Source organism: Natrix helvetica (assembly GCF_964273705.1).
Source record: "Natrix helvetica genome assembly, chromosome: 13".
Taxonomy (NCBI): Eukaryota; Metazoa; Chordata; class Lepidosauria; order Squamata; family Natricidae; genus Natrix; species Natrix helvetica.
Window position 1 is genome coordinate 5,956,206 of NC_138557.1, and position 19,835 is coordinate 5,976,040.

The 19,835-nt window shown below is 45.8% G+C and overlaps 1 protein-coding gene across 1 annotated transcript; it reads right to left on the reverse strand.

The window, feature by feature from the left end:
* Positions 1-281: 281 nt before the first annotated feature.
* On the reverse strand, positions 282-19,402 carry LOC309398533 (acyl-coenzyme A synthetase ACSM4, mitochondrial-like; the record flags this gene model as incomplete). Its single annotated transcript, XM_081965499.1, has 14 exons — positions 282-368; positions 949-1,068; positions 1,938-2,037; positions 3,142-3,269; positions 4,346-4,447; positions 5,285-5,365; positions 6,451-6,574; positions 6,806-6,885; positions 8,567-8,723; positions 9,973-10,116; positions 11,223-11,433; positions 12,325-12,535; positions 13,173-13,394; positions 19,283-19,402. The coding sequence occupies 14 exons, from the start codon at positions 19,400-19,402 to the stop codon at positions 282-284; spliced, it is 1,887 nt and encodes a 628-aa protein (XP_081821625.1).
* Between the last annotated feature and the right edge of the window lie 433 nt (positions 19,403-19,835).

A 19,835-nucleotide genomic window follows, 5' to 3' on the forward strand; every position in this document is an offset into this window, starting at 1 on the left:
TATTTCTATCCTGCCTTTATTATTTGTACAAATAAGTCAAGGCGGCGAACATATCCCACCCAACCTCCTCCTCCCATTGTCCCCAGAACAACAACCCTGTGAGGTGGGTTGGGCTTAGATAGAGGGGCTGGCCCAAAGTCACCCAGCTGCTTTTGATGCCCACAGCAGGACTAGAACTCCTGTTGATTGGCCCAAAGTCACCCTTACAAAAAGTCAACGCTACCAAAGCAAAACAACGAAAAGAAAACCTCCGCCAAGTCCATTGCGAGCTCCGAAATCCATTAGTCCTTCTCCCATTCTTTCTTTCTCAACAACCCCTTTTGGATTTTTCCAGAAATCGTCTTGGGTAGGTCTTGAACAAACTCGATCTAACGAAAACAGAATGAAATTGTTATTTTTTTTTTAAAAAAAAATAGAGAAAAAAAGGCTCTTGGCCATTCAAGGTAATCTAAGACTAGGAATACTACTACCCTATTTACCTGAAAATACGACCTCCCCAGATAATAAGCCCTATGGGGCTTTTGAGCGCAGGTGCTAAAGTAAGCCCTCCCCCCAAAATAAGCCCCCCCCCCGAAAATATTGCAACACAGCAGCAGCCATGAAGTGACCACGCTCACCATCTCCTGCACCTCCAAAATAATAAGACCTCTCTGAAAATATGGACAAGCGGTTATTTCGGGGATCAAAAGAAAATAAGACCCTGTCTTATTTTGGGGGAAAGATGGTAGCGTTACCTTTGTTTAAGGTTGCATTAACAAAAGCTTGCAAGTCTGAAAGTGCATATCTCCTCTCTCACCTAAAGTCTAAGAAAGCAGGGATGGTCCGTTGTGAAATGCTTGCCACACTCCATTCATTCTGTGGGTGCAGCTGTCCCTTATCTGATCATTGCCGCCTCTTCCTCCTCAAGTTCAAACAAGACTTGAGCCTGTTGTTGTGCCAAGCACTCACCTTTCTGGGGTACTTATAGGGTGCTGTAATTTTCTTTACGTGTCCTTGCAGCTCCACAATTAATTTCTCTCTGTCTTGTGATTGATAGGCAGGCGTTAGGATGATGAATGCTTTGACCACCTACAGCCAAGTCAGGATAAAAGAAGATGAATTAGCAATGGCTCTCAAATGTTAAGCTCCTGACAGATGCCCTAAATAATTCATGAGTCTCAAGCCAAGTTTCAAAAGAAAAGCAGTTATTTATTAGGACCAGCATGTCGGAATCTACTCGAGTGAGGTCAACTCTGTGGTATATAGCCTATGGTTCAACTTTGACCCTGTTTCCCCATCTCCTCTCAGTCTGTGTCATAAATCACATTCTCCAATGAAGCACTCCTGCGGGCTGCACAGGTCCACGCATCACAAGACGGCTTTGGCAATCTGAGATCCGACCCTGGAAGAAGGTATGCGTGGAATGTGCTCCTCCCTTGCTGCCTATGGCAACTCGAGACCAGACTAGAAATGCTTTTGCGAGTTAACATCAAGGTTTGTGCAAAGGTCACTTTCTGGTACTATAGGATGAATGCTTAATAATAATGTTAGTGATAAAAAATGATAACACTAATAGTGATAGATATCTTGGGTGAAATCCCAAAACAACCAGGCCAAGAGCCACAGTGGCGCAGTGATGAGAGTGCAGTACTGCAGGCTATGTCGTCTGCTCAGTCTGCGTTGTTCTCGCCTTCTTTCCACTCTCCGTGCTCTTGGATCAGGAGGGGGTGGCCCTTGCTCCTTGCCTGAGTTCTATCTCTCATGTTCATCCTGCCCCTGTTCCTCCCTGTCTACAAGCTGCCCTAATCTTGAAAGGTCCTGCCCTTCCCCATTTTCCTCCGAAGCCAACGAAGCCAGCCCCTCAATCTCCGTTGGCTCAGGTTCCAGATCATCTTCCCCCGCAGAGTCAGACTCTGATAGGAGAATGACAATAACACACAGCATTACGCACACTTTACCTCTCCTCTGATGGGATCTGGGCTGCTAACAACAGCGGCTTCAGCTACTGCAGGGTGCGTCAACAAAGCGCACTCCACTTCAAATGGGCCAATGCGATATCTAAACAGGAGAATACCATAAATTAAGGGAGACTCTGTAGGTTGAAGGCCAAAAGCTCCAGTTTGATCTCTGAAGAGTTGCTGCCCATTGGTGGCTACCCAGATGTCGATAGACCAAAGGTTAATGGATACTGGCAGCTACACACATAATTAAAATAATTAATTGCTTTCCAAATTTAACAGGAAGCATTTGATTTTGGCAAGTTATTGTGCCTGATGTGTTTACCTAGAACTTGCTTGTATACTTCAGTTGAAGGAGTCAAAGTACCTCTGAGCCACTGGTGGGATTCAAATTTTTTTTACTACCAGTTCTGTGAGTGTGGCTTGGTGGGCGTGGCTTGGTGGGCATGGTAGGGGAAGGATACTGTAAAATCCCCATTTTCTCCCCACTCCAGGGGAAGGATACTGCAAAATCCCCATTCCCTCCTGATCAGCTGGGACTCGGGAGGCAGAGAATAGATGGAGGGCGGAGCCAGTAAGAGGTGGTATTTACGGGTTCTCTGAATTACTCCAAATTTTCACTACCGATTCTCCAGAACCTGCTAAATACCACCTCTGCTCTGAGTATGCACAAAAAATAGAACATGGAAATTTCAAAGGTCACTGAATGAAATCTCAGTGCACACCTTGGAGACCTCAAAATTTCAGTTCATTGATGGAAATGTTTTAATAGTGCTGATGGAATTATTCAATTTCAATTTCAATTTATTAGCGCTTATAGACTGCCCCCTCTCCCAAAAGGGACTCGGGGCGGTGTACAGTCCATGTCAAAGTACAAAATTAAAACAATTAAAATTACTACATGGAGAATATATATATACAAATATAAAATGGGTAGATGAATGAAATATAAAATGGGTAGATGAATATTGACCTCATTTCCATGAATTGTGATTTTATTCATGTTGATGGAACCCCCCCCTCTCTTTTCCTCTCTCTCCCTGCCCCCCTCTCTCTCGTGTGTGTGCTTGGAGATGGCAGTGGTGGTCTATCATCGTAGTACAGGATTGAGTATTGGGCCTACGAATGCATCTAGATTTTGCATTGCCATTGTTGGCACGAAGTATCTCAGATATCTTGCAAAGTATTAGCCAACCAAGTCTACCCAGAAGACAAGATGATATCATCTGCTCTTGCAATGAACTGGATGTAGCCATCTTCATCCATGAGTCCTCTGTCTCCAGTGATGTAGTAGTCCCCACGTACCATAGTGGCAGTTTTTTCTGGATCATTCTAAGGGTAAAGAAGCAGGCAATTCACACCTCACATCTTTCTCTGGGTGGCTGCAACATTGAGCGAGGCCACACTTGTGAATGTGATCCATCCCTGGACTTTCATGGGGTGGAAACCTCATAGTCTCTGCATGGGCCGTAGCCTCGTAATTCAGCTTGTTGCAACCCACAGGATCATCAAGTAGAACGTTCTCAACCATCTCAACTCTTCCCCACCTCCCTGGCCATTGGTGCTCTGACCTAGGCTTCCTGAGAAAGCATCAATCATAATCTTACTCCCCAAAACCCTCGTTTATTTATACGGCTGTAAATTATGGTCATTAACAGCCCACAAGGCTTCACAAACAGTCTGTGAAGATGGCGACAGAGGTCTGCTCGAGTTGCCACAGTCTTTCAAGGGGAATGTTAATACACACCCACCTTATCTCCCTGGGAATGCTGCAAGAGGCCTAATTGCCAAATGCAGAGCAAGGCCAAACTTAGCACAGAGTCAAACCGAACATTTCAAAGCTTGAACCGAGCAGATGAACTAATTGCTTTCTGCAAAAGCTCACATCCTGTTTGCTCCTCTTTTAGGTCATATGTAAGGGGCCAATCATCTCCAAGCCTTACTCCTAAGTCGACCCTGTTTTCTTAATTGTAACTACTAGATGGTCTTGCCCCCCCCACTCTGCCTCTGATGCAGAGCCCTTGTCCAAGTCTTCCCCAGACTCCAGGACTGACTGAATGTTCCTCCCCAACCTCCTCACTGTCCGTATCTGCTGCCAGCTCTGGCACAACAATTGGTCAGCAGTTATCCAATCAGATTTCCCTATGTTCACCACGATATCACTGATTATTCGCCTAAAGTGGGCTGGCATGGGGTGGTCTTGGAACCAACAATTGTCCCCTTTGCTGTAGCTTTCCAACTTCCACGTTGGGAACCGAGAAGGACTGAAGCTTCATTTGAAGCTTCATCCTTGGTCCTTTCTGTAGGTTCTCCTTGATCATTGCAAGAGCTGAAGGATAATGGCCGGTGCTGTCATCACCCCTAACCTCTTCTACTTCTTGAAATTTGTTTGAGGGGTTCTCCCTTACCACGTAGCCACTGAAAAGACCCACAAGCTTGTGTGGCTTGATCTTCACGGCGATGTCTCCTTCTTCTCCAGGAGGAAGACGATGGTTATTTTCATCAATGATCTAGAAAGAAATGGACATTCAAGCTTCCCTTTTGATTTTTTTTTTGGGGGGGGCTAAACTCCTTGGCTAGCAGATTCATCGTAATGTACAATTCTCATGGTATTAGGTTATGCAATGCCAAGGAATTTCTCCCCCTTATAATTCAGGTAGTCCTCGAATTACGACCAAAACCGAGCCCCAGATTTCTGTTGTTGTGAGAATTTCTACTGTTGTGTTCTGTTGTTGGTGAGTTTTGCCCCCCTTTTACAACCTTTCTTGCCACCGTTGTTAAGCGAATCACTGCAGCTGTTAACTTAATAGCAATGGTTCTTAAGTGAATCTGACTTTCCCCATTGTCTTTGCTTGTCAGAAGGTTGCAAAAAAAGGGATCATATGACCCTGGGATACGGCAACCGTCATAAATGTGAATCGGTTGTCTGAATTTTGACCATGTGAGCGCAAGGATGCTGCAATGGTTGTTAAGTGTGAAAAAAGGCCGTAAGCCTCTTTTTCAGGGCCATTGTCACTGCGAAAGGTCATTCAATGAAGTGTAAGTTGAAGACTACCTGTAGTGATGATCATCATCATCTTTATTTAATGACCCCATAATCCCTTGCGGGGTAGAGTCTGGGCAACTGAATGAAACTAACAGAGTGTTTGAATGGCCGGATACCTTCCTGTCGCCATTGCGGAGTTCAGTTCGGCAGATATATTTCTCATTGTGCCCAGAGAGAGAAATAGCTGCCTCTACCTAGGATTGAACTCCAGACTCCTGGTTGTGAGGTGAGAGCTCCACCTCTAGGCCACTGCACTACTCCGCTACCTGTATTGATGATATCCATGACACAACGGACTTACCTGGATATCAACACCAGAAAAAGGTTTTCCAATGAATCCAGGTTTAATTTTCATCCCTTTTGCAGTGCAGCAGAGCAAGGACTGTGAGGACAAATGATAGGAATGAAATTAAGTTAAACCTACCATCCAAATTTTGATCGTGTGACTCTGGGGATGCTGCATGCGCTGAAAGGGTGAGGATTGCTTGTAAATCTCATGTTTTCAGTGCCGCTGCAACTTTAAATGCTCACTAAACATATGTTTGTGTTGCAACCAGTGGAGCTGGCAGCAGATTCAGACAGCGGCAGCTCCGCTGGCTGCCGGTGGGCCACAAAACATCCTTCACTCCAGCTCCTGCCAGGGATATGAAAGGAGTCCTCAAATGGGCATCCAGTGGGAAACAGTGAGGTCACCGGATAATCCTTTCAACCTGGAAGGATCTCGGTGCTTCTGACATGCATGCATTGACCACCTCACATTCTGGCTTGGTGAACTGAGGTCAGGGTGTCAGCTGATGTGGTGGCCCGCCAGCGGTCAGCAGAGCTGGCAGCAGAGTCGGACAGTGAGGAAGTTGGGGAGGAACATGGGCCAGTCCTGGGGGCTGAGGAAAGCTCAGACGAGGGCTCTGCGTCAGAGGCAGAGAGGGAGATAGACAGCAGTGAGGCAGAGGAACAGCTGGAGCCTGTTCCCAGTGTGTGCATGAGCAGAGCTGCCGGAAGACAAGAACAACTAAGAGAGCAGGGTCAACTTGGGAGTAAAGCCACACCTTGGAGGTGATTGGCCCCTCCCATAGGAAACAAAAGAGGAGCGAATGGGGAGGGGGCTTTTGCAGGAAACAATTCGTTCCTTTGGTCGTTTTAAGAGTGGAAAGTTCTGTTTGTGACTATAAGAGACTCTGTGCCAGATGTGGAAACTAGTTATCTGGCAGCTCGCCAAGCAAGATAAGGTTCGTGTTGATAAACATTCCTTTGAAAGACTGTTTGCTAAGCCTTGCTGACTGTGAAGGAAAGGAATTCACAGTCATGTAAATAAAGGGGGTTTTGCGGGACCAAGACTCGGCTAAATTGCTTTTTAAGGAAGCCTGGCTCAGAAGAGCTGAGTAAGTCTGGAAAAGTTCCATGCGTTTGTTTTCCGGACCTTTTCACCCTGAACATTTATATTAAAGACACAACTGGTTGCAAACATACAATTTCTGTCTGCCCGTAGCCTTCACGGATATCAAACCCAGTTTCTGCTTTCCAATCTTTGAGCAGTTCTAGGCTACTTGATTCTCCACCACTCAAGCAGGTGTGCAGACTCTTGAACTTATACCTGAAGGAAGAGAAGGAGAAAGCAATTTTCTTCAGAGAAGGGACCTTGGCAGAAGTTGGGACAAGTAATGGGAGCTCCCTATGTTACACGGCGCTAGGGACTCGAACTGCCCACCTTCCCGATCGACAAGCTCAGCGTCTTAGCCACTGAGCCACTGTGTCCCTTGATACAAAATTACACAAGAGTTAAAGCATCCCAGAATGGCGTTCTTCTTACGCAAATCAGTTGTACCTGCTAACACCGTGCTGGAGCAGCATCCGAAAAATGGTTGGCGTGCCACAAAAGGCTGTCACCGGATACTTGGCAAGAGACTGAGTAAAAGGGAGGAAGCCATTTTTAATACCATTGAGTGAGATTTGGCACTCAAAGAGAAATAAAGAGAAATGTAACTGAGTAATTGAGTCAGAGGCAGTATTCAGCAGATTCTGACCAGTTCTGGAGAAATGGCAGCAGAAATTTTGAGTAGTTCGGAGAACCAGCAAACACCACCTCTGGCTGGCCCCGCCCCATCTATTCTCTGCCTCCCGAGACCCAGCTGATCGGGAAGAAATGGGGATTTTGCAGTATCCTTCCCAGAAGAGATATTCAGCCGGTTCTGACCGGTTCTGGAGAACCGGTAGCGGAAACTTTGAGTAGTTAGGAGAACCGGCAAATACCACTTCTGGATGGCCACGCCCCCATCTATTCTCTGCCTCCCGAGTCCCAGCTGATCAGGAGGGAATGGGGATTTTGCAATATCCTTCCCCTGCCACATCCACCAAGCCACATCCACCAAGCCACACCACGCCCACCAAGCCACGCCCACAGAACCAGTAGTAAAAAAATTTGTATCCCTCCACTGAATTGAGTAATACGTAAACAAATAACCAAATCTTGTAAGGTTCCCCCTTAGCTGGTGTACAGCTTGTTTGTTTATAAAATCTATAGACCACCCATTTTACCTCCAGGTAATTCTGGTAGCTTACAATCATAAAAGATAAAAAAACTATATACATCTCCAAACACAAATAAGTTAATAACTTTGGTACAACTACGACCAGGATGACTGAGACATAGGAACAGAGGAGGTGTGGACATAGAATGGATATTTGATTTTCGCACTTTCTCCAGTTTGAATTGTAGTGAGGAAAGCAGTTTTTCAGACACTGGGAGGGCTAGACAGCCATTAGCAATAGCAATAGACTTATATACCGCTTTTCCAGTGCTTCACAACCCTCTCTAAGCGGTTTACAGAGTCAGCCTCTCTTGCCCCCAACAATTTGGGTCCTCATTTTACCAACCTCGGAAGGATGGAAGGCTGAGTCGACCTGGAGTGGATTAGAATTGCTCAAATTCGAATTGCTGGCAACCGACAGAGTTAGCCTGTAATACTACATCCTAACTGATGTGTACGATGGATGGATGGATAGATGGATGGATGGAAGGAAGGAAAGGAAAAAAGGAAGAGCAATAGCAATAGCACTTAGACATTCAGTGCTTTACAGCCCTCTCTAAGCGGTTTACAGAATCAGCCTATTACCCTCAATCTGGGTCCTCATTTTACCAACCTCGGAAGGATGGAAAGCTGAGTCAATCTGAAACCGGTCAGGATCAAACTGCTGGCAGTGGGCAGAGTCTGCCTGCAATACTGCATTCTAACCATTGTACCACCACAGCTAGCTTGCCTGTTTGCTTGCTTGCTTGCTTGCTTGCTTCCTTCCTTCCTTCCTTCCTTCCTTCCTTCCTTCCTTCCTTCCTTCCTTCCTTCCTTCCTTCCTTCCTTCCTTTCCTTCCTCCGCAAGCAATAGCAGACTTATATACCGCTTCACAGTGGTTTACAGCCCTCTCTAAGCAATTTACGGAGTCAACAATCTGCCCCCAACAATCTGGGTCCCCATTTTACCCACCTTGGAAGGCTGGAAGGCTGAGACACCCTTGAAATTATATGTAACTTTGGGGAGAATCACTGTCTACCTGTATGGGACTTTTCAAATAAGGCATCTGAGTTCTTACCTCCAAAACTACTTTGGGATCGAACTGGAGCAAGCCATGTTGAAATATACACGATCCTTGGCTCCAAGAAGTGTAGAAAGATCCTATGGCAAATTTGATCCAGCCAGGATCAGAAAGACCCCACATGATGTCAGAAGAATTCACACCCAACCATTCCCTGTTAATAAAAAAAGCCAATAGATATTTTGTGAATGACATTAAGACTCAAACTATAGAGTGGTTCGGTGGCCTAGAGTTGGAGCTCTGGCCTCACAATCAGGAGGCTGTGAGTTTGATCCTAGGTAGAGGCAGATATTTTTCTCTCTGGGCACAATGACAATATATCTGCTGAACAAAACTCCGTACTGGTGACAAGAAGGGCATCTGGCCAGTAAACACTCCATTCAGTTGCCCAGACTCCACCCCGCAAGGGATTATGGGGTCGTTAAAAGAAGAAGATGATGATGATGATTAAGACTCAAACTAGAGCAGCCATTGTAGAGGTCATCATTCTCTAAAAGGGATCAGGTTACAGAAGCCGCAAGATGAGTTTATTTAGAAATTGCTATAGAGGTAGTCCTTGACTTAAGACCACAATTGAGCCCAAAATCTCTGTTGCTAAGCGAGATGTTTGTTCAGTGAATTTTGCCCCATTTTACAACCTTTCTTGCCCCAGTAAATCACTGCAACTGTTAAGTGAGCCACACCGTTGTTAAGTGAATCTGGATTCCCTATTGATGTTGTTTGTCAGATGGTCATAAAAAGGGGACCTCATGAGCCCAGAACACAGGAATTGTCATAAATGTGAGCCCGTGGTCAAGCGTCTGAATTTTGATCGTGTGAGCATGGGGATGCGGCAATGGTCATAAGCGTGAAAAACAATTGTAAGTTGCTTTCAGTGCCATCGCAGCTTTGAACCACTGGGTTGTAAGTCCCATTTGAACAAATGGGTTGCAAGTCAAGGACCCCCTGTAATGTCAGGTACTGAGGATTTAATAGCTGCCAGTTGATGTAAGGTTGTAAGCTGTGAACTGTAAGCTGATGCAATGAGGATGATTCAGCAATATAGGTATAGACAGTTTAAGACTCTGGTGGGGTCCACACAAGTCATTAAGAGTTGTCTATATATAGGTGGCCATTAGAGGGTCTCTCTCTCTCCCTCCCCCCCCTCTCTCGTCATGTATCTCATTTCTGTCCTTGTGTCTGTAGCTCAGTGGTAAGGGATTTACCTACCATGTGTATGTCTGTATATATGTATATACAAACCACTATTAATTATCTAAAGGCTTTGTGTGCTGTGTGCTCTGTTTTGCTCCTGGGTTTATCTCATAATAATAGTTATGCTGCCAAAACTCTGACATGTCATCAGTCAATGAATCAATGAAGAGATACCTAGGGATGGGTCAAATGCAGACCCATAGAACTACCTTCCGATACTGGCTAGCCAAAAGGCCAAACTGCCGTGGGAATGTTGCACCATTTTGGGGTAGCCCAAAGTCCCACTGGTGAAGTAGATGGTCATCGGCTCCAGACTCTTCATCTGAAGAGGTTGATGCTGATCAGGGGCGGCTCTGCAAAACAGAAGAAGGGAAGATTAGCTCATCTGTCTGGAACCCTCCCTGCCTATCAGACATTACTACAATTGAGCGAGTCCAGAGATACTTCACGAGAAGAGCTCCTCTGCTCGCAGCAGATTCCCTTACGCCACCAGACTTGGAATTTGGGGCTCAGGCAACTTAGAACTATGCCGCCTTCGGTGTGACCTGAGACTAGCACACAAAATTGTCTGTTACAAGGTTCTACCTGCCAATGACCACTTCAACTTCAACCACAACAACACAGGAGCACACAACAGATAGAAACTCAATGGAAACTGCTCCAAACTTGATTGCAGAAAAAAGGAGGAGGAGGAGGAGGAGGAGGAGGAGGAGGAGGAGGAGGAGGAGGAGGAGGAGAAGAAGAAGAAGAAGAAGAAGAAGAAGAAGAAGAAGAAGAAGAAGAAGAAGAAGAAGAAGAAGAAGGGGGAGGAGGAGAAGGGGGAGGAGGAGAAGGGGGAGGAGGAGGAGAAGAAGAAGAGGAGGAGGAGAAGAGCAACAAAGATGATTAGGGGACTGGAGACTAAAACATATGAAGAACGGGTATGTCTAGTTTAATAGAAAGAAGGACTAGGGGAGACATGATAGCAGTCTTCCAATATCTCAGGGGCTGCCACAAAGAAGAGGGAGTCAAGCTATTCTCCAAGGCACCTGCGCGTAGAACAAGAAGCAATGGGTGGAAACTAATTGAGGAGAGAAGCAACTTAGAACTGAGGAGAAACTTCCTGACAGTGAGAACAATTAATCAGTGGAACAGAAGTTGCCTCCAGAAGTTGTGAATGCCCCAACACTGGAAGTCTTTAAGAAGGTGTTGGGTAGCCATTTGTCTGAAACGGTATAGGGTTTCCTGCCTAGGCAGGGGGTTGGACTAGAAGACCTCCAAGGTCCCTTCCAACTCTGCTATTGTATGTATGTATGGAGGAGGAGGAGGAGGAGGAGGAGGAGGAGGAGGAGGAGGAGGAGGAGGAGGAGGAGGAGGAGGAGGAGGAGGAGGAGGAGGAGGAGGAGGAGGAGGAGGAAATGTCTACAGGTGATGTCTCTTGGTATCACAAAGGTCTTGAAGCAACAGGAAGGATACTCACTGTAGCAAATCATGGAAGTTCAGCCAACCTTCACGTTTGCAACTCTTGGAAAGCAGGATCCGGGTTTTCAACCAGCTGCATTCAGACCCCACGGCATCTACTAATGGTGCAATAGCCTCGTTGGCAACAATACAGCTGGCTTTGGATTGCTGGAGTCTGTATAATATGTCTGGAGCAGTCAAGAGGATTGTAGCTGGAATGAAGACAATGCCTGCAAAGCAGAACAAAGGACTGTGAGAGAGAAAAAGGAAGAGAGGGAAACAATAGAAGAGAATGGAGAATGGAATGGAATGGAATAGAATTCTTTATTGGCCAAGTGTGATTGGACACACAAGGAATTTGTCTTTGGTGCAGATGCTCTCAGTGTACATAAAAGACAAGATACATTCATAGAGAATCTTAAGGTACAGCACTTAATGATAGTCACAGGGTACAAATAAGCAATCAAATCATACTAGCAAACAATCAAAATAAATTATATGGATACAAGCAACAAAGGTATAGTCATACAGTCATAAGAGAGAGGAGATGGGTGATAGGAACGATGAGAAGACTAATAGTAATGCAGCCTTAGTATATAGTTTGACAGTGTCGAGGGAATTATTTGTTTAGCAGAGTGATGGCATTCGGGGGGAAAACTGTCCTTGTGTCTAGTTGTTCTGGTGTGCAGTGCTCTGCAGCGTCATTTTGAGGGTAGGGACAGAATAATAAAAGCCCAATCGGGCTTTTGAGCGCATGCGCTAAAACAAACCCTCCCTGAAAATATTGCAACACAGCAGCAGCCATGAAGTGACCACGTTCGTCGCCTGCTGAACCTCAAAAATAATAAGGCCTCCCCGAAAATAAGGTCAAGTGCTTACTTCGAGGGGCAAAAGAAAAGGGGAAAAAATAACAGAATTAAGAGAAGCTTGTAATTCCCCTCTCACCTTGCCTCCTTTACAGCCTGAGAAACTAGGGAGGGTCTCTTCTGAGCCTCTCTCTCCTGCCATTGTGAACTTGTGGGCTATGCAGTCTCTTATCTAACCCCAGCAGCCTCTGTTTGCTCCGTCTCCCAAGATCTTCTCCACATACCATTACAAGATCTCTTAATACATGGACTGACCTGTTCGGATGCAAGCCAAGCTGAGTAGACACCACTCGGGAACCCTTGGAAGTATCAGGAGGAGTCGATCTCCCTTGCGCAGGTTACAGGCCTCTGAGAGCACATTGGCCGTTTTCCTAGACAAGTAGCTCAGCTCCTCAAAGGTCCACTTCACCTCTTCATCGTTCTCTCTAACCCACCAGAGGGCTGGATTGGAAGGTCTCTTCCCTTCCTGGCAGACAATGTAGGAGAGACGATATGGACATCCTCAGAGATAGAACTGTCTCCTGGTCTTGAAGTCTGACTTAGCAGTAAATCTTACTGCATTTTTGTTTCTTTTAACAACCCTGTAATCCCTTTGGAGAAATGAAGCTGAGCGTTTACTAGCTGGATGCCCTTTCTGATGCCTACGTGGAGTTCACAGCAGATATTGTATCCTTGCAACCTGGTAGGCATCAGTCACTGCCTAGAATTGAACTCGCAATCTTCTGAGTGGGAGATGAGTGTCTGCACCTCTAGGCAGTGGTGGGATTCAAATAATTTAACAACCGGTTCTCGGCCCTAATGACCATCTGGGTGGCCAGCATGACTAAACGCCGAAGGCGCATGGAACGTTGTTCCCTTCCCACCAAAGATGGTTCCTATTTTTCTACTTGCATTTTTTACGTGCTTTCGAACTGCTAGGTTGGCAGAATCTGGGACAAGTAACAGGAGTTCGCTCCATTACGCGGCGGTAGGGATTCGACCCTCTGAACTGCCGACCTTCTGTTCGACAAGCTCAGCGTCTTAGCCATTGAGCCACCGTGTCCCCCTGTCAGAGAATGAACAGACGCGAAGAGAAATTCTCAAGAAATGTAATGCCACCTTACCTTTTCTCTTTGGCTCCATTTATCAATGACGTCGCTTGCAAAATTAAAATATTCTGGCACACCTCTGTCTTGAGTCTCAGAATCTGGGATGGTCAGAGATGCAAATCCATGAGCGGTCTGACGGTTGAACCGGCAAGGGAACGTAGGAACACCGGCAGACTGGAACCGAGGAAGTCTGGAGAGGAACTTCATAGCACCAACCATGGGTAATATCTCATCTAGCTAAAGTAAACAGGGAGTAAAATTGAGAGAGCCAATCGTCATGAAGGTTAAACAAGGAAGCCAATGAGCTTGAAGGCTCCACGCTGCCTAACGGGCAAGCAGAAATGTATTTATATAGCCTCGAGTCTTAGGCTGTAATAGCAGGGATGGCCTTCTTGATAGACCTGGGTAGATCTTGGTAGCCATGAAGATCTTGGAAAAGATACTCAAATGTTGGGATGCGTCTACATCTACACTGATCAGAATCGCCCAATCATGGTATTTCCCTGTGCTATTCTATGGAAGCAAAAAGCTTTTGAAGACGCAGGATAGGAAGAGTATTGATACTGTTTGAAGTTGGGTGTTGGAGAAGACTCTTGAGAATGCCATGGACAACCAAGAAGAGGTTCAAATGAGGGGTCCTTGGTGTTCCCTGAGCTTGGTGGTCTTCCTGCAGATATGCCCAACAAGCTTAACAGTAAACGGCCCAACCAAAGAACCTCCAGGACCACTTCTGCCAAAATTGGCAGTGCACGCCATTAGAATATAAATTGAATGCAAATCCCACCCCTTACTAGTGCAGATATTATCTAGTTAGAGTCCTAAAACATCTGCAAGAAAACCACCAAGTGTCACAAGAGTACGAAGGACCTCTCATCTCAAGCCTGCGTCACAAATATTTTCCGTTACGTGTACAAATGGGTCATCAAACCAGAGGTGGTACCGGACCTCTGGAAATCTCAGGTGGCCCTGCCCACTTGTCCTACGGCATCTCATTCAGGACCTTTTTTTTTTGCTAAAAGCACATGCGTGGAAGGCTGTGCACATGGGCAGAGGTGCGCATAGGCAGAGGTGCACATACGCTCACACTTGAGAACCAGTAGGGAAGGTAAATCAATACCACCTCTGCATCAAACATCTTTAACACCTTGTTCTCATCGCTAAGAAGCAACAATGATTTGACGGCACATCAATCAATCCCAAAGTTAATGTCAGTGGCCTTTATTTAGAGAATATAATTTCTTAAAAAGTATAAGTTTAACTTCTATATCTGCTGGGATCGAGCAAAAACTATACATTAAATCTCGAAATACCTGGGAAATGGATCCATAAAACCCACAATTAATTTCTGTCCCATTCCTTTTGTGACCATCTTCAACAGGACGTGATGGAGACTACTTCATATTTTCACACGCACCCAGATCAAATCCAAATTATTCCTGCAGATACTCATTTCAAAACTGTGTTCAGGCTACAAAAATGTTTAAAATAGAAGATGTACCTTTGCAGTTGATTTAAAGGCCTCCTCATTAGAATGTGAGTTCCCCAAAGGAGAGGCACATGGAAAAAGCAGATGTTTTAATACTTAAAGGATAAATTATTGTTAAAGTTAATGCTTTACTTTTGAATCAGAACATCGTACTATGCAGGGTAAAGGTGGTTACATTTTCCTGAATTATTTTGTAATCAAATGTTAATCTTACACTATGTCACTCATGTGAAGAGTCTCTTTTTCTTTCTATAGACTGTGTCAATCAAAACATGTCAAGGTTTTAATTCTCTGCCTCCCCAATCTTCCTACCCTCATCTCCAAGTGTGTGTCCATATTTGAAATTATGGGATGGATAGAACATTTCCCATGTTGTTGTGGTTAGTTGCGAAGTTGTGTCTGACCCATCGCGACCTCATGAACAATATTCCTCTGTCTTCTTCCTGTCCTCTGTCATCCTCTGGAGTCCATTTAAGCTCACGCCGACTGCTTTGGTGACTCCATCCAGCCACCTCCTTCTCTGCCGTCCCCTTCTTCTTTTGCCCTCCATCGTTCCCAGCATGAGGCTCTTCTCCAGGGAGTCCTTCCTTCTCATTAGGTGGCCAAAGTCTTTGAGTTTCCTCTTCAGGATCTGGCCTTCTAGAAGTCAGGGTGGATCTCCTCTAGGACGGACCGGTTGGATCACCTTGCAGTCCAAGGGGCTCGCAGGAGTCTTCTCCAGCACCAAAGGTCTCAATTCTTTGGCGCTCAGCCTTCCTTATGGTCCAACTTTCACAGCCATCCATTGCAACTGGGAAAACCATAGCCTTGACTAGACACACTTTTGTTGGCAGTGTGATGTCTCTGCTTTTTAGGATGCTGCCAATTATGATCGCATAACCGTGGCAATGCTGAAACAGTTGTAAGTGTGAAAAATGGTCATGTCAGTTTTTCCACTGATGCTGTAACTTTGAACGGTCACTAAATGAAGAGTTGTAAATCAAGGACTAACTGTAATCAGTCATTACTTAAAATCTCTTGTTTAGGTGAGTGCTTAGCAGTCATTGGCATATGTTTTGCGGGTCCTCGTGACTTGTTAGACCAAAGTTTAGTTTAGTTTAGTTTACTTTATTGTTAGGGACACAGCGGCTCAGTTGCTGAGACGCTCAGCTTGTCGATCAGAAAAGTTGGCAGTTTGGTGGTTCAAATCCCTAGTGCTGCATAACGGAGTGAGCTCCCGTGACTAGTCCCAGCTTCTGACAACCTAGCAGTTCTAAAGCATGTAAAAAATGCAAGTAGAAAAACAGGGACCACCTTTGGTGGGAAGGAAACAGCGATCCGTGCGCCTTTGGCATTGAGTCATGCCGGCCACATGACCACGGAGACATCTTTGGACAGTGCTGGCTCTTCGGCTTTGAAACGGAGATGAGCACCGCCCCCTAGAGTCGGGAACGGCTAGCACATATGTGCGAGGGGAACCTTGACCTTTTTAGATATTATCACGGAAATGGAGACATCTCAAAAAAAGGAGGTGACATCGTTTTAAACATCCTCCTTTCAGGATGGCGGCGTACAGATGTAATAAACCTTAATTGAAATTGACTCAGGATGTAGCGGGAAGAAACTAAGGTCAAATCACCTTTCTTTCTGGGACATGTTTTTCAAGCCTACCTTTTGCATCTAATTGAATATTCTAGGCTTGGCATCGTATTAGCTTGATGAATACCGTATGAGTCACCACCGTCCACGCTGCAGAGCGAGAAATGGGACTGGCTCCAGTGGTGCAGAGTTGATTTCTCGCATTCCAAATGTGAGCTCTGGGCCAATTCGAAGAGAAAAGGGTCCCTTTAAATGCCATTCACTCCAGAGTCAAAAAATAAAAATAAAAATGACACAGCCGCAGAGTTTTGGCAAGGGGCGAAAAGGATGTGAAACGAGCTTTCCATATTGCAATTCTGTGTTGCAATTCTTGTACTTTGGTTCTCATCGGACCATCCCATTGTATTAACTGTATTGGTTAAAGAATACTTCCTAAACTCAATCACCTTAGCGCCGAGGTGGGATGGATGGACCCGTTCTTTGGAAAACTCAGGAATGGGGATAGAAGAATGTGGAGGAGCCAAAAAAGAAAGAAAGAGAGAGAGAGAGAAAATATAGGTATAATCTTTATTGTCATTGTACTTAAATACAACGAAATTGGTTAAGTGGCTCAGTGGCTAAGATGCTGAGCTTGTCGATCAGAAAGGTCGGCAGTTCGGCGGTTCGAATCCCCAGCACCGCGTAAACGGAGTGAGCTCCCGTTACTTGTCCCAGCTTCTGCCAACCTAGCAGTTCAAAAGCATATAAAAATGCGAGTAGAAAAATAGGGAGCAGCTTTAGTGGGAAGGTAACAGCGTTCTGTGCGCCTTCGGTGTTTAGTCATGCCGGCCACATGACCACGGAGACGTCTTTGGACATCTCTGGCTTTGGAATGGAGATGAACACCACCCCCTTGAGTTGGGAACAGCGAGCACATACAGTATGTGCAAGAGGAACCTTTACCTTTACAAGTATTTCGGGTGATGTTTCCGAGAGTTTCTCTTCTCTTTGACGGGGTCAAGTGAGAGGGGCAGCCGAAGTGAGTTGTGATAGACTTCACAAAGCCCAGGAACAAATATGGCTAGTTGGCGAACATTGCAGAACAAGAACCAATGGATATTTTTGTGGTATCGATGAGTTGATGGATCGCCACCATTGACTCATTTGTGTTGTGTTGTCCCGGGATGATGTGATCGACTTTTGCAATTTTTTGCCAAGCCAAGTCAACGGGGGGAAGCCAGATTCGCTTCACAAGGGTGATACTAACTTAACAACTTGCAGTGATTCACTTAACAACAGTGACGAACGATTGTTAAAGGGGGTAAAACTCCCGTAACAACTACCGTGTTTCCCCCAAAATAAGACAGGGTTTTATTTTCTTTGGACCCCCCAAAATAAGCGCTTGGCCTTTCGGGGAGGTCTTGTTATTTTTGAGATGCAGGAGGCGGCGAGCGTGGTCACCTCATGGCTGCTGCTGTGTGGCAATATTTTCAGGGAGGGCTTATTTTCAGGGGAAACAGAATGTCTCGCTTAGCTATGGAAATTTCGGACGCAACTGTGGCCGTAAGTCGAGGACTACCTGGAGTGGCCAAATGGGGAAAGATCCTCAAGGAAAGATTTAGCCAGAAAGGCATGTAATTATCGCTGCTAGACTGGAATGCAGAAGTAGAGCGCAATGGCCTTGCCTGCAAATTAATCTCTAGACTTCCTTGTTAGAGTTAATTGCTTTCTCAGTCAGAGAACAGTCTGGAAAGAGGCTTTAAGGAGCACCGTAGATTGCACTGAACTTTATTATCATTTCATTCTATTTTCCTTTCAGCTTGGCAGACAGCATTCAGCTGTCCATCATCCTCTGGGGCTGAACCTGGTCAGCAGGTCTTACATAGGGAGGGTTGATTTTGCTGAGCTCACCTTTTTAAAAAACGAAGCGGTGTAACCTTTGTTAATACTTAATCGCGCGAGTCAGCGTTTTATTTGGACCCATCTTCTCTCTTTACGAGCCTGCCTATGTCATGATGAGTATTAACCCTGTCTTGTTCACATGTGGGACCATCGGTGTCCAAACCTTCAGCTTAATCATTTGTCAATCGAGTATGTATTAGTCTCTCTATGACCTAGTACTGTGATGGCAAAACTGTGGCAAGTATGACACAGGTGGCACACGGAGACGTTCGTTAGGGCCCGCCAGGCTCTAGCTGACTTCAGCCTTCTTTAAGGCCATTTTTCACCCTCCGGAGGCTTCCCTAACAGAGTTGTTCTCCTACAATTTCATTGTTAACATAATTCCGACTAACTTTGAACTTTAGTAAAGGGGAATACCACAAGTGCAAAGGGAAGGTTAGCCCAGATGCCTACAGGGTCAACATGCTTAGAGTGAGATAATTTTCCATTCATGTACTTATTGTCTGGTTAAGCCGTACTCCTTCTTGGGGGAAAAATGGACTATCGCACCCATTGGGGGAAATAGATCTTGAGCTGGGAGAAATGTTGATATGTTTAGATTTATCGCCTGCCTTTGGTCTAGGACAGGGGTGTCAAACTCAAGGCCCCCGGGCCAGATCCGGCCTACGGGATGCTTGGATCTCGCCTGTGGGCCCTTGCTCAAAACAGTGAAGAACTGTCCCGCGGTGCCTCAGTCATCGGGAAAACAGGAGCTCCATTTTCGCTGGCAGAGGGTTGCAGGAGGTCATTGCAGCTGGAAACGGAATTCAGGAGCCCATTTTCACTGGCAGAGTGCTCGGGCCGCCACAGGCACCCCGACATGAGTGATGTTGACATGGCCACATTCACCCTGGCCACACCCACCCTGGCATAGCCCCCCCGAGGTCAAATACAACCCTGATGCGTCCCTCAATGAAATCGAGTTTGGCAGAACGGAATAAATCAGAAGGAATTTTCAGGAGCTGCAGCTTAGGTCTCGGAGGAAGGTTTGTTAGCTTCGTTTGTTAGGGTGTTAGCACCAGACTCCTACTTTTTAACTAATATGGACTAACAGGGTTGTTCTCCTTACAGTTTTATTGTTAACATAATTCTGACTAACTTTGAATGGTGGTTAATGGTCTAGGACCTCAAGGTAACTTACACAGAGATCTGTTGTGTTGTGTATCTCTACAATAACCAGCGTCTCGCAAGAGTCTCTAGGTTGAGAAAGTGGAACCCAGAGAACCTCTAGGAGGGTGAATTGAATCAGCACCTTCACCATCCCACCCCATTCCACCTGTCCTCTAGATCAGGGGTCTCCAACTCCCAGTCTGTGAACTGGCACTGGGCCGCGTGGCATGCTAGAAACCAAGCCGTGCAAACAAGCGAAGCCACACCCGTGGGATGCAGGCAGCATGTAAAACCACGCCTCCTCCAGTCTGCGGAAAAACCTCTCTCCACGGAACTGTTCCCTGGTGCCCAAAAGGTTGGGGGCCACTCCTCTAGATTTCACTTTCCTGTTGACATCCACAATAGCAATCACACTTTGACTTTTATACCGCTTCATAGCGGTATAAAGCGGTTTACAGAGTCAGCCTATTTGCCCCCAACAATCTGGGTCCTCGTTTGACCAACATCGGAAGGATGGAAGGCTGAGTCAACCTTGAGCCTGGTGAGATTCGAATTGCCAAATTGCTGGCAGGCAGCAGACGTAA